The following is a 14,659-nucleotide window of genomic DNA, read 5'->3' as shown; positions in this document are numbered from 1 at the left end:
CATAGTTTAAACTTGATAGGAAACGTCTATAATCCTCAGCTTTCTCCCCACTGCAACCCTGCTCAGTTTAATTTGACTCTGTCAATGCTCTACCAAATTGCTTCTCAAACTTGCCATTTAAGTAGTGCTTCTGATATATTGGGACTTTCATGGAAATTGCTTCTCCTTTCAAATAATGCAGTTGTGTAGTCAACTTAGTCTTTCAGAAACAAGTCTGCCCCAATCACTATTTCCCCTTCTAACTGTGCACTCTACCTCCGTTTACGTCCATATTCTTTTCTCTAGTGTTTATCTAGTACATTATCTCTTCCAATGATGGATACCAGTTACATCTTAGCTCTATTTGTATCAAATTCAATAACTTATTAATACCACTGTGCTTTACCCACACTTTGTCTAGTTTTTTTTACCTCATCTTGTTACAACAGGAATGTATTGCCCTATTGCCTCCTTACGAATTTCCTAAATTATTAATGCATGGCCAACATGGGTCTAAATGAAATGCAATAAGAATATTCTTTCTAGAGCAGAACAGCAATTGCTATGTCCTGTTGTCCACCTCTAAACATGAGAATGGCATCAACTTGTCCTATTATGAATGTAATGGCCCCTCTGATTAGGACTTATCCCCTTCCATGACCAATTCATGTATATTTAGCAGCATGTCAATTAGAAGCAATTGTGAAGTTACAGGATGCTTGCACAAAATGAATTCATGTCCTCTGGTGTGCCAAAGGGTGGCAAAAGGAGGATGGGGGAGACAGAGAGAGATGAACTGAAAGATTTTTTTGGGAAAGTATTTAGAAGAGAGACAGAAAAATATGAAAAGACAAAAAGTCTAGAGAGTGCTAAAAGGGTAGATATAATGAGGAGAATTAGACAAGGGCAAAAACAAGGAAACTAAACAGAAGGTGAGGATGCAGAAAACAGGAAGAGGGATTAAGAAAATCCATCCTGCCAGAAACAGCACCTCTTGTTAGTCAAACAGCAGGTGCTGCCTCAGGAAGAGCTGATTCACGCATCTGGAGAGCAGGAGCCAAAACACCTTACTACCTAAGAAGGAAAAATTAAAAATAAAAGATTGAAAGAAGAGAGAGGTGAAGGTGTCAGACTTATTTGGTATTAGTGTTCCAGACCACAGAGATTTTAAAGATTTTTGTGAGGATTGGAGGTGGATTTCTGGATTCTTGCAGAGATGTTAGATGTTTTCATTTCTGTCACTTATCTTTTTGCTTGAACCTTTCCCTGTCCTCCCCTTTCTTTTACTATAAAGTTAATTCTGAATCCTCTACACTGCTAGCACGTTCAGTAGTTCTTCACTAGGTTGTCTACTGGTGCAGCCCTTCTGCTATAGCCCTCTTATGGGTTTTAGCAATACAGCTAGCTGGCATATCCATGGGGGATAATGTTAGAGAATTAACAGACAGAAGGCAAGCTTCTATACCTGTTATCAAGGTAGGAGGGTCTGGGTGGAATAAGGGAACGTGGCTCAGACACACTGCCCCCTAGGTGGGTTTCAAACCACTGCAACTCTTAGCCTTTGCTGTAGTACAGCCTGCCAGTTCTTTTAGCTCAGCACAGAGATGGCCTTGCAATCAATGACTGCAGAGTCAGATGATACAAACATGAGTTTTACACCACTTTTGTACCACCCAACGCCTGTGTTTTGTGCAGCTTAGCTAGACCCCAGATTCTGGTTCACTGTGTTGTTAGTAGTCACTAAAAAATTCTCCTCCTCCACTCACCTCCTTGGTGCATTTAAATATTTCAATTTTAGTGCCACAGCTGCTGCATTTCCAAAATTACCATTATCCAACAAAGTGATTGGCAAGGGATGTAACACAAATGGACCTTCTATTGAAGACAAATTTTCACTTTCCTTGGATGCTATGCCTAAGACTAGATTTCATGAATTGTATCGCGTGTCCAATGCCACTAACTCGTGACTACATCTACCAGTCACAAGTAATCAATGAGTCTGTTCAATTACTTTATAGCCACTTAGACATTTTTTCTAGTTAGTTTGTTCAAATCTGTATAAGCAACCTTCTAATCTATGTTACAGAACAGAAACTGTGTTGTGGGGAAAAATAATTAGCCAACGAGACCTAGTAAAAAGTTGCTGGTTTGAAAAGCCTCATCTTGAAATGATAAAAACTTTAAGTAGTGGAGATTAAAACAATTACCTGAAACTGGGTTTTCAACAGAGCAAAATTATTTGCAGACAGTTTTTGATTGCCCTAAAATCATTGCATTTGGTGATGTTTTTGTTTTTCATTTGCCATCTTTAATTTTTTTTTTTTAAACTCTTCCCCCCCTAGCCCTTAAAGAAAAGAGGCTTCAATGTAAAAACACAAAATACTTTCATTTGGCTTTTTTGTTTTGTTTTTGGTAGAGTCAAGAATTCACACTGAAACCTTGAACATAAAACACTTCCATTTCTGTCAAATTCTTGGAGGGTGGTGGGGAATTATTTTCTAAGTAACTATTTTAGAAGTTGAATTGTGCTAGCATCATTCATCTGTGTAACTTACAAAAAAAGTAATCAGAAAAACAACAGAGATGAAGCAACCCGATGTTTGTGCACAGGCAAGGCATGTTTCCAGTAAAAGTCCCAGGGAAAAAGCCATAATGAAAACGATCCCCCAAAATTAAACAACGTCTGTGTTTTCCTACATATACAGACTGTGATTTCACATTCCCTATAATGAAAAGCATACCTACCTACCTACCTACCTACACACACACACCAAAAAAGGAAACAACATCCAAAAAAAAAAAAAAAAAAAAGGCCTGAAATTTTAGTTACACCACATGTGGTTTTCATTTGTGAAAAATGAACAAGCTGTTTGTGGTTAAACTGTCTAATCTGCTGTTATCAATCTAGCGCTGCATTCAAGATTTACAGGATACATCAGCTTCTGTGCCACATTAGCTGTAAAAGGGAGAGGGGGTGGGAGGAAAAAGGAGGAGGAGAGAGTTTATCCTGAGGAATAATATTTCCAATGCAGCCACACTCACACTACATCTGGTTGTGCTGGTAGCGGCAGTTAAATTGAAATATTTCACAGCGTGTGTCAGAAACATGCAGAATGGTAATTATGACAGATCTGATTAAGCCTGAGTGCCACTAGCTCCCTGGCCAGCTCCGGTTGTGCAGGTGTGACCTTGTGCGTGCCTGCGTGTGTAAATAAAATTAATTACAAGCGAGAGGGCGAAGGCTTCAGTGACATCACAAAGCGGAGAAACTCCCAAGGGGGAGACCTAATGGAATATTTTCCCTCAGTCTAATAATACAGTTCATATTGACTTGAGGTAATTAGTGGGATCATTAAAGCAGTTTTCCCGGCGTATTTGGCTGCCTGATCAGATTAGTGAAAATGTTCTTCAGAACAAGCCCTGTGTGGTCTGCCAGAGAAGGAGGAAATAAAAAGCAACAAAGCATTTTTTGGAATGATAAGCAGTGCTGGACTTTTAGCACAGCATTTTGCAGGACTGATCTCTGGAGTCTAGAAATCCTTCTCTCTCGACCATTTCAGTTCTTTCGTCCAACTTGTACATGCCCTTACTTCAAATAATCTCAAACCTTTATTTCTCTCCTTTCTCCCCTTATTATTCCAAAAGAAAACTACTGTCTACAACCTTCACTGCTTAAAATCAGAAAAAGAGCATCTTCAACTGTTAGCTTTTAAATTACTAGGTTAAATAATTAAGGGGAAAATAAGTGATAAAAAGAACATACACAACTGGTTTCTAAATTAGTAACATTTTGGTTTTCGTAACAGGATTACTAGTGCAAAAAAAAGTTAAACTATAACAAAGTCTTGTGCTTTAACAGAACACAGAGCCCCGTTTAAGAAATGGACCATTTGTTTAAAAACCGTCTATTGAGCATGCTCTACCTTGCAAATGGAATATGCCAAGCTCTGTCACAGATGGCAGGCTTTGACAGTTCCCATCCGTAGCGTTGATACTCGACAGTTCAGCACAAGATCAGTGACATTCTGTCTCATTAGAGCCACGCTAATTATCACAGCTAGTTTCAGGGGAAACCATGTGTTGCAATGGTCAATTTGAAGGAGTCTGTGCATCAACAAACTGGTAATAAGGATCAGACACCTTATTATATGACAGCATGCTGCCTATGATCTGATTTACTGAATCGGAGGTACTGAGGCAACACTGAAGCCTGGTGGGTTATGGAATAGTGTGCACACAATGCTTATCTGAAACATGCCTTAAAAAAAAAAGTAATTTGACTACTATTTTTTCTTAACAGGAAAACATACTGAAATTCCTAAATCATTGTTAATCAATCTGATTATATTTAATCAGTATGAACCCAGTAAAATTGTGGCTTATGCTAAATTATATTTCACCTGATACTCTGGTTTCTTCAGTTTCAGTAGCATATGCTGAACACTTCTTGCACTAGGAAATCCTTCTATATTCTCTAATATGACATTCCATTTTATAAAGAGCTTTCTATACACAACGCTTTTTCCTTATTCTTTCAGACTTAAAATCTAATTTTAAAGATTTTTTTTTTAATGGGCTAAGTCATTCAAGTAGTCACCAGACTTTATTCCTTCCATGCCAGTCTGTAGAATGCTAATGAAGGGCTTATCCTTCCAGGTGCTGAGTGCTCTCAATTTATGGATAATTTGTGGGACCAGCCCTGAAAAAGTGTTAAAAGATTAACCTATGACTAATGTATGACAGGTGTACAATCCATTCCTCAAGGCACTTCTCCTTTAGGTTTTGAGCAGTGTTTCCCGAATCTGTTGAAAATACTTAAAACCAATTTGTTCTAATATATTCCAATACATACTGGGATAGCTATTTTGTAACCGTATTTAAAATGTTTATGCCTCCATCCATCCTGGAAATAACTCTGCATCAGCTTCAAGTCTTATGTCCAGGAAACATCTTTTTTTTAGTCAGTGTTTCAAAAACACGAGTCTTCATTATTTGTTTGAGGGTTAAGTAGCCAATCTAGTCCTGATTTTTAGAGGGTTTTTTTTTTAAATGGATAGAGTAATTTAACTGCTTTGTTTCCATTCCAGGCCGTGAAATGCTAATAAGCAGCTAGATGTACTGAAATGATTTCCATTTTCACTTGCACCTTTTTCTTTGATTTAAAGTATTTCAGTGTTGTTTCACTTTTATTATTAAAGTTTTTTTTTCTAGTAAAACCACTGTCATAATAGACGAGCACCCCAAAGACATTCGGGAGTTTATACTCAACATTTCTATGTTGATAAAAGGAAATAGTATAATCTCTGTTCTACTCATAGAAAGAGGCACACAAAAATCAAGAAATCTGATCAAGGTCACACAAGAATATGGCCAAGACAAAGATACCCTGAGTTCTCCAGAGTTTAAAAGAAAAATTGAGTCATTTTGACCGTAATCTATTACACTTGGTCTTTCCAGAAAAAACTGACAAAAAGGAAGACCAGGTATCTCATAAAGTCTTTATTCTTACTTCCGAGAGGAGAAATTGCAAAAGCGAGATTTCAAGTAAAAGAAAAGTCTTGAGCACCTTAGTACTTCTATTTGTTTTCATGGTCCAGAATATAGAAATCTTTCTTCCTTGGACCCTTATTAAAAAGAACCCTAGGACTTGCAATGTGATATTTTGTAAAAGAGAGAAATCTGCTTTATCTGCCAAGTTTCACAGTTTCACTGAATGACACACAGTTTTTATGGGGCAATTCTTGATCACAGAAAGAAGCCCATCACACACTCCCAGTTTACACCCTTTCCCTCTCCCATTTCTTTTGACACCTGATCCTGTTCTGACTCCTGCTGTTCATGGCAAAACTTCAACTGCCGGAGTAATCACAGTAGGGCAGTCCATAAAAAAAAAAAAAAAAGCAAGACTTGCTATATGATGTGTTTTTGCTTCTAACATTTCTAACCACTGTAAATAGCTCCCCACAGAGGAAAAGATCTGAGAGTGGAACCTCAAAATGATGAAAGATGCAATAGTATATTTTATTTTTACCAAGTCTCCTTTACACACAGTATTCCTACACATTTCACAGAGAATCCATTGTAAGCCAAAGAGAGAGGGAGAAAAGAGAGGTCCTTAAGCCAAGATTTAAAACCAGGAAGTGACTCAGCTGCTCTGAGGGAAACAAAGAAGGGAGAAAATTTCAAATAGAAGGGGTATGGCAATTTAAAGATCAACTCCCATCCTGGAGACTCACAGTCTGGACAGAGGAGACACCAATATTTAGAATGGGAAGACTTAAAGAGGACATCATTCTTGAAATAAATTTCAATAATGACAGACATTTCAAAAGTCCACCTTTATCCCATATTTGCAAAAGGGAAAGTCTCTTGATGATAAAAAGGTTACTTTCCCATTAGAAAATATTCAAGTAGATCATTATATATCTGCAGTAATGCCATGTTCATTTTTTGCCAGATCTACAATACAGTGCTTGTTCAATGTGAGAAACTGTTTAGAAATGACTTTACTATTTGAGTATATAGCTTAGTCTTTGAATGGAAAAAGCCAGATCAAAGATATAGCATTTATAAAACTGCTGCTTGAAAAGATAAAAGTGAGATAACAGACATCAATTTTTCACTATAAATTTCTAGGTTTACTACAACATTAGCATTCCCAGTAAAAACAAGGTTTTATATACCTGAACTCTAATGGCCTGTTCTGAAAATATTTATATCAGGAAAAGCATGGTATTTGCATGCCAAAAGCTATTTAAGTGCCAATGTTTAGCATACCCTTCCCATTTAACTCCTTCAAAGTCCACCTCACTTGTAATCTAAGACATGCTCCCTAAGTTACTATATTCACCCTACTCAGTGCTCCTTACTATGAATAGTTTAAAAAAGAGGAAGCTCTGAGTTGTTACAAAGGAAAGAATTTGGACATGTCTAATGAAATACCACTGCACAAAATAGTCATGTAATACCCAAGAATAGAATGTATAGTATGCCCTTAACCACTGATTCACCTCAATGCTTATGCATGCAAACCTATTCATTTAAAAGGGGTAACTGCCTAACCAACTGGAATGACAAAGATAGAAGGACAGGAAATTAGGCAATACAGTAGAACACAGTATAAAGAAAAGGATCAAAATGCTCTCTAACTCTGTCAAGTTTTTTGAAGTACATAGGGTTACTTATGTTCCCAAAATTAATTGTTACTTTTATTCCCAAAATTAAACGTAGCAAATCAGAGTTCAATTCTGCCAGGTGCTGACTCGTCTCAACTTCCACCATCTTCATGACCTAGGTGTTATTATTATTACTCTGCGAGACTGGAGGGCATGCCATCCCTCAAAGAGAATGTACAGTACTCTGTAGACTTGAGCCCACAGAAAAATAATAATTTTATTTATATTTATTGCTCCATTTCTAAGGCATCATATTTAGAAAGAATCAGACAGACTAACAGCATGACATTATAGTACATTAGGAATTTATAGTAACTGAGAGAAATACTAGAAGTAAAGTACTTCTGTTACTCAAGTCTTTCATGCTGCATTTCCCCAAGGGAAAAAGACTCATAAGATTTTCTCCAATTTTTTTCCTTCTTTCTAACTCTATATCAGCATTTTTTAGGCAAGTTCATTAAAATAAATGTAACATCATGTACAACAAACATATATATCCTAGAACATTACTATTATCCACTTGATAGATACACACCTCAAAGTCTCAGAACTCTCAGATTTTTCTTCTCTTTCTGAGAGTGTGCGTGTGTGTGCGTGCGTGCAATAAAACCAAATTTCAACATCTGCCACTGTCAAGAAAAAATTTCATCTCTTGCTCCCATATGAAAACATTGTAATGAATGAACAGTTAACTGAACCATGATACCTTAATGATTATTACCCAAATCAACTATTTTTGAAACAATGAAATTAAAATTGTGCTTTCATAATTATTGGAATCACACTGCCATATTATAAATTTAATAAAAACCCAATTTGATTAAATTGAAAAGGCATTTTTCAGAATGCAATTTTGTGCGTGTGTGCGCAGTGGAAATGGTGTATCTATAAAGTGGAAAACTATGTACATGTATATATGTGCATGTACACGCACATGTGTATATGTGTATTACACTTCTCTCATATTTATATATCACTTGATTAATAATACCTTGCAGTCAAAAGCTCATCTAACTTTATCCTATAGTTGATCCAATAAAAGATACCACTCACAAAAATATCTGTCTTTCAAAATATACATATACACAAATTCTGTCTATTTTGACCTGTTTTTGTGCTCGTCTGTTTACATTTTAGCAAACAATGTGTTTAACCTGGGGGAGAGGGAAAAGGATGCATATATCACTTAAAACAAACTTGTTTCTTGCATCTGGATAGAATTTTCTAAAAGCTTTATTTTAGTAAGATTTTTATAATTGAGTATTTTAGTTAGCATAATAGTGTATATATTTTTCCAAGACAGCTACCATTTAAAAATGAAGAAAGTTGCTACGTTAGAACAACAAGATAGCTAAATATCTTATTTAGATCCTCAGTATAAATACTGAGGAACATTTTTTAAAACAATGTATTTTCTGACTTTAGTATTTAATGCCCTATAGAACGACACTATCAAAAAAATCTCAATACAAAGAATACCTATGTTTGCAGAAGGACTCAAATTAGGAAGATTCTCCAAACACTTCAACCTCTCTATCAAATTCCTATAATAATTCAGTCCTGCATGCTAAAGACTCATTTCTTCAGGAGTGCTCAGGAACAGTTAAAAGATAAATAAGACCACAACAAAATATCCTGTGAATTACTAAAATGCGGATATCATATGATCTTATTAATGTCACCTTAATCTCTTCCTGCTTCTGTCCGTCATTCTTTCCTTGACTTACATTTATACTTCAAACTCTATTGATGAGCACTTCCATCTTTATCTATTTTGTAAAGTGCCAGACTCATATAGTGTTACAAAAATTAAGCAACTGCTTCAAGGAGCCATAATACAATGCAGTCGATATTTAAATTTTATCTTATTTTTGTCTAAATGAAACCTCCTCTATTGCATCAGTTAAACAGATGTTCTGTTCAAAGTGCTCTCTGGCAAACTTACATTTGTAATCTTCTGGTCCATGTCAACCCCACAGCCCTACAGATGCTGGCTACTCATCAATACAACCTCATAAAGGGAAAGAAAAGTTAACTTCCCACAAAGGGCTTTTCAATAATGAATTCTACTTGTCCATTTGTGGAGCTACCTGGAGAAGGAGAAATGGTATAAAGGAGCTCCCTACCACAGGTGCTTCAAACCCCTGTGTTATACCAAAGGGTCTACCCAACTTGAGAAGGGAGCTGGTTGATTCTGCAGGCAGATCATGGGGCTGGCTGCTACCTTTGAGAGCATATCATGGCTGGACTCTCCCATACCTCTGACTGCCCAAGAGGCTCCAGTGGCCTGGCCCCTTGCCACCAATGAGTGGAGAGGGGTGGGACCACATGACAGGCAACGTTCTTAGCCAATCAGCAGCGAGGAGTGGGGGCAGCAGCCATCTTGGGCTTCCCTGTGTGCCAGCAGCTCCTAAACCCTGCCTGCATGGCCGGACCATAGCATTGTAAGGACTGCTGGTTCAGGTCTGGGGAGCCATTTTATTTTCAGTAAGTTTTCTTTTTTTCCCCCCATGGATTTCATGGACATTGCTCGCTTTTGTGGGCAATGCCAGATTTCATGTTTTCTCCCAAGTCCACAAGATTGCAATTTCGATGGGTCCCTACTTATACCTAGAGGTTACTCCAGCCTGTATAGCTTTCAAGAGCAAAATAAAAGAGCAAGCTTTGAACTTTAGCCATATAACCCTGCTCTCCCCCCAAACAAGCTTGTTAGTAGAGGTGACAAAAGGGGAGAGTACTCCTGGTCACTCCATTTGATGGAAAGCGATACTGCAGGGACGGGCAATTATTTCAGGCGGAGGGCCGCTTACTGAGTTTTGGCAAGGCATCAACGGCTGCATGACAGGCAGCCAGGGGCACATAAATATTATTTTAAAAAAATTTTTAGGGGCCCCACAGGCCAGACAGAATGGCTTGGCGTGCTGCATCCGGCCCACGGGTCGCATTTTGTCCATGCCTGCGATAGAGTGCTTTCTTGTTCTAGCTCTCCAGGGAAGAATGGGATTGCAATATTACTCATGCCACAAAAGCAACAAACCTCCTCACCAACAATTTCCAATCACTTTTTGTTTCTAAGTATTTTGCCCTGCTAGACATTTCTCCTCTGCAGAGAAAAAGATGCAGCAATATAATATGAGTGAAGGCTCATACCTCGGGTGTCTTCATGTTTTGTACATTTAGTCAGTGTTTTCTGTCCAAGACTAAATTTTAAATTCATGTTAGTTAAAAAAAAAAAAAAAGGAGTCAACACCCATTATTGACTCAGTCTGCTGTGATTTCCTTTTGGTCACCAGTGATGTTTTTAATTAAGCATTTAAAGACCTGTCTTACCTGAAATTTTATACTATGTATTTAAGCAAAAATATATGCTACAAATGTGAAAACAAAAAAGAGGGAAGGGGAAGTAAATGGGCTTATAAATTAGAATCATACCATAATTCTGTTGATAATGTAACAGAACAGGAAAGGTATGGAAAGCGGACATTTCTCTCTAACACAGTCTTGACATGTAAATAAAGACATCTGAAGAAGCACACAGGTTTGAAGCTTCTGTAACATTCTATCATAATTAGAAACATTTCAAGAGCCCTGTAATTTCCAATCAAAATTACAGTAATTTCCGATATACAAGCCATGATTCATGACAGAATTTTACATTCCATGGGAGATTATAGTGGCCTGATGTATGACACACTGAGTACAGTGCTAACATAAACAATTCAGTTTAATGTTTAAACAGCACTTGGTGTTTAGAATCCCACAATAAAAGAAACATATTATTGTAGAAATTATCACTTTGACAGTGATTGAAGGGTAGGCAGGCATGTGGCCTATAAAGCTATAATTTTTACAGTCCACAGCTTGAGTTTAATCATTTTGATAAAACATTTCCAAAATATCCCTTTAAGTATTCCTTAAAGCATGTAACTTAAGAGAGAGAACATCCTTTCTTTACAATGAAACATAGCAAGTCCTGAACGTAAATGCTGTCAAAGTTCAATAATTTTACAAGAAGTTGCACTGCAATACTGATAACTCAGATAATCATTCATAAATCTGACCCTATTTTATCAGCAATATAATAATTAAAAAAAAGAACAGCAGACTTAAATAAAATACAAAAAACCAAAAATCTGACATACTGGGCTGAGATACATCTATATCTTCTCTTTATATTTCTTTGGAAGGTTGGCAACAGGACAGCGCTACACTCATTTTACATCTGCAGTGTTTACTGGGTGCACTGTCATTTGAATTTTGGTTTTGAATACACTAAAGCAGTTTGAGAGAAGCCTGCTTGAACTTACATAGCCAAATAGCTACCTTATTACTCTGAAATAAGTAATCTTAATTTTGCTTTAGAAATATGGGTTTCTTCATTTGCTATTTTCTGCTTAAAAAAACAAAACAAAAAAGAATCTGTACCACACAGTTGCATGCCTGTTTCCCAAAGGTTCATTTCTGACACTTCTTTAGCAGCTGTAAGGTCTGGACTAACCATCCTCCAAAAATGAAATCCTGACTTCTCTAGTTAAAGAACCTATTAAAGCCACACAATGCTGCAGCATTATATATAGCTCACAGCATTTACTCATTCACAACAGCTATGAATTAGTGAAACTGATACTTTTTGAACCTGGTAGGTTCAGACCTTTTGGCAGGCAAGGACATCTTATTGATGGACATAGTGGCCATGTCCAGACATGCATGGAATTTTGGTTCCCCAGGGACAACCAGCGGTGGCACACCTTGCGCTGCTGCTATTTGTCCCCGGGGAATACCCATGCCATGAGCGCTCTGGTGCATGACAAGTTACCTTAGGTGGGGTAGGGGAAGCTTGGACCACCATTGGACTGGCCCCAGCAGCCTTAACTGGGGTCCTGGGGGCCTCCTGGGGTTGCAGCAGCGGCAATACTGCTGCATTGACCTTGGCCAGCATTGGAGCGCAGCTCCAGCTACCCAGGCTTAAAAGGCTACCTAGCCTAAGACTTCCCTGTCCAGAAGATCTTACAATTAACTAATAAGAGGGGAAATGAAGTCTAAGAAATTCAAGTGCTCAAGATCAAGAAGCAGGTCAGTGGCAGTGCTGGGAGTAAACCCAGTGCAAAGCCATTGTCCCATATGACTTCATCCATTCACATATATGCTCCAGATAAATACATTCCCTCCTGTTCTGTGCTTTCTATTTAGACCTGTTCACTCCATACACATTCTGCATAAAAATCTCCCCAGCAGGGTCCCACATAGTTTATGAGCAGTTCTAAATTGATCTGAAGGATGAATATATACCATTTACTTGAGGGGAGGCAATTATTTCAGCTGGAGGGCCGCTTCATGAGTTTTGGTAAGCTGTTGAGGGCTGAAAGGGTAGCCCTGCTCCTTTATAGGTGCACCTCCCCCCAGGTCACCATCTTGGTACCTGATATCTCACCCCAAACCCCTGACCTTTGTCACTGGAAGTCCCTGCCCTTGCCCCAGAAGTACTCCTTTTGGGAAGGGGGTTTGCCATCTTGGAACCAGGAAAAAAACCCCAAATTATATACTAAAAATCTAACATCCACAACAACATAGGTTAATGTTTTAAAAGATTTTTTTTTCCTGATTTGTATGCGTTTGCATCGTGTATAAAGACGTGATTGCATAATAGCTCAAAATGAAGTCTTATGCTAATATATTGCGGTGTGGTGGGTGTGAAGGTATGTGTGGATGTGGATGGGTATGTGGTTTGTGGGCAGTGTGGAAGGGGAGGGTAACTGCAGGTGTGTGTGGGGGGTGTGGGTGTGGTGGGCTTTGTCCTGGCAGTAGTGAGCAGGGCTCCCCCCAGAGACCCATGGGTGTGTGTGTGTGGCAGAGGCGGGGTGCGTGTGAGGATGTGGTGTTTGTGGGGTGTGTGATTGTGTGTCGGGAGTGTGGTTGTGGAGGAGGGTTTGTGGGTATGGTGGGGTGTGCATGGGAGCCCTTAGCATGCACCCCTCTGAGCCGGTCAGCACCTGCCCCTGACCCACAACAGCCCAGAGCCTGTGTGGCCTGCAGCAACTCTCCATGACTGCCAGCAGCATGCAGCCCCAGCGCACCCTATGCATGCTCCAGACTGACCCCGGCAGGAGTGGATCAGCCACACGTGTGCATAGCCCTGACCCAGCCCCACACCTGCTCTGCACCGCCAGCCCGTGGTGAGTCCTGCCCCCCCCAGGCATGCAGTGGGGCTGGGGTGGTTCCGCGCTGGACTGCCTTTCTAGGCTGCCCAGTGCTTCCTGTGGCAACTGTGCAGAGCCTGCGCTAGGCTGCACTGAGCTGTCCCTGTTGCCTCTGGGCTGCCCCACAGGGCAGCAGGGGCAGTGCAGAGGAAGTGCAGGGCAGTGCTGAGAGGGAGGGGTCGCTTTTCTGCCATGCCAAACACACTTCTGGCCCACTGGTGCTGCAGCTGTTCAGCGTGAGCAGACAAGTCTGCAACAGGCGTGGGGCAGGTTGGGGCAGTGCATGGGTCCCCGCCCGTACCGCAGGGCTGGGGCCAGCAGTTGCTGCCTCCTGTGCTGCCTTCAAAGGCAGTTCAGCACAGAACTGCCCTAGCCCCACTGTGTGCCAGGGGGTGGCAGGAGACGTCACCGTAGGATGATGCCTGGACCAGGCAGGACCAAGGGACCTGCCATGGACTGGACAAAGCCCCTCCGCAGGCCGAACATGGCCCATGCACTGTATTTTGCCCACCCAATTTACTTCGATATAGGGGCTTGCAACAAACCGACTTTGACCAACTTAATTTACCTTCTGGTGCTGGGGAAGAACTCTCCTCCATCCATTTGAGTGTAGTGTTATGCATACGGGTGGGTTCTTCCTTGTTGGAACTTTCTTGAATGGGTTCCACTTCCCTGTCCCCTTGTTCTATAAGAGAATTATCTCTAGAATTTAGATTCCTTTGGTGCCTCTCTGAAATCAGGTCTGAGTATTAGCAAGACATGACACCTTGCAACCTTGTAAGGTTATTCCTCATTTGACTTAAGTGTGTGCATGCCTGGCTAATCTGCCACTATGTCCGCTTCTCCATTTTCTTTTCTGCAGCGTTTTCTGATCCCTGGATATCCAGGCATCAAAAAACTCCTCCACGCTGCTTGCTTGCAGTGGGGAGAACTGAACATGTGGTATGTGATGCCACAGACATATCTGCAGCACCAGATACCACATCACTGTGTTTGTCTGGACATGGCCAATATGTTTTATGCAGTTGTTTTTTCAATTCTGGCAGAAAAAACATGGCCACAAGTTTACCTTAGGACTTAGTAATGAGGTGTAGATTGTCATACAATTCATGTAAATGGTTATGCTATTCATGTGTTGCCATGCTAACACAACCAACCACTGAATTCATATAGAAAACAGAAAAAAAATGCAAAAAGCATGTATTAAAAGTGAAACTACCAATGACTTTTCAGTCCTTACCTGGCTTTTGGTTGCCGCAACCTTTGCAAATAGTGCTTGAGACACTTTAGCTCTCTTCATTTCCTGCT

The 14,659-nt window shown here is 39.8% G+C and overlaps 1 protein-coding gene across 8 annotated transcripts in view; it reads right to left on the bottom strand.

Annotated features, from left to right (window-relative positions):
- The window catches only part of SATB1 (SATB homeobox 1), a 108,269-nt gene that overhangs the window by 18,096 nt on the left and 75,514 nt on the right, over positions 1-14,659 (bottom strand). For 6 of the 8 annotated variants that reach the window (XM_014517941.2, XM_025198945.1, XM_014517940.1 and 3 more), the window contains 2 exons: positions 14,592-14,659; positions 13,920-14,036 (listed from right to left, as the gene is read on the bottom strand). In XM_014517941.2, the coding sequence (XP_014373427.1) occupies positions 13,920-14,036; positions 14,592-14,659 (185 nt within the window). The remainder of the gene's footprint in view (positions 1-13,919; positions 14,037-14,591) is intronic. The other 2 variants (XM_006019569.2, XM_014517944.1) reach the window with 1 other exon arrangement.

Source organism: Alligator sinensis, unplaced genomic scaffold (assembly GCF_000455745.1).
Source record: "Alligator sinensis unplaced genomic scaffold, ASM45574v1 scaffold29_1, whole genome shotgun sequence".
In the NCBI taxonomy this organism is placed as follows: Eukaryota; Metazoa; Chordata; order Crocodylia; family Alligatoridae; genus Alligator; species Alligator sinensis.
Note: the sequence above shows the minus strand (reverse complement) of the source record. Positions and strands in the feature narration are given on the sequence as shown.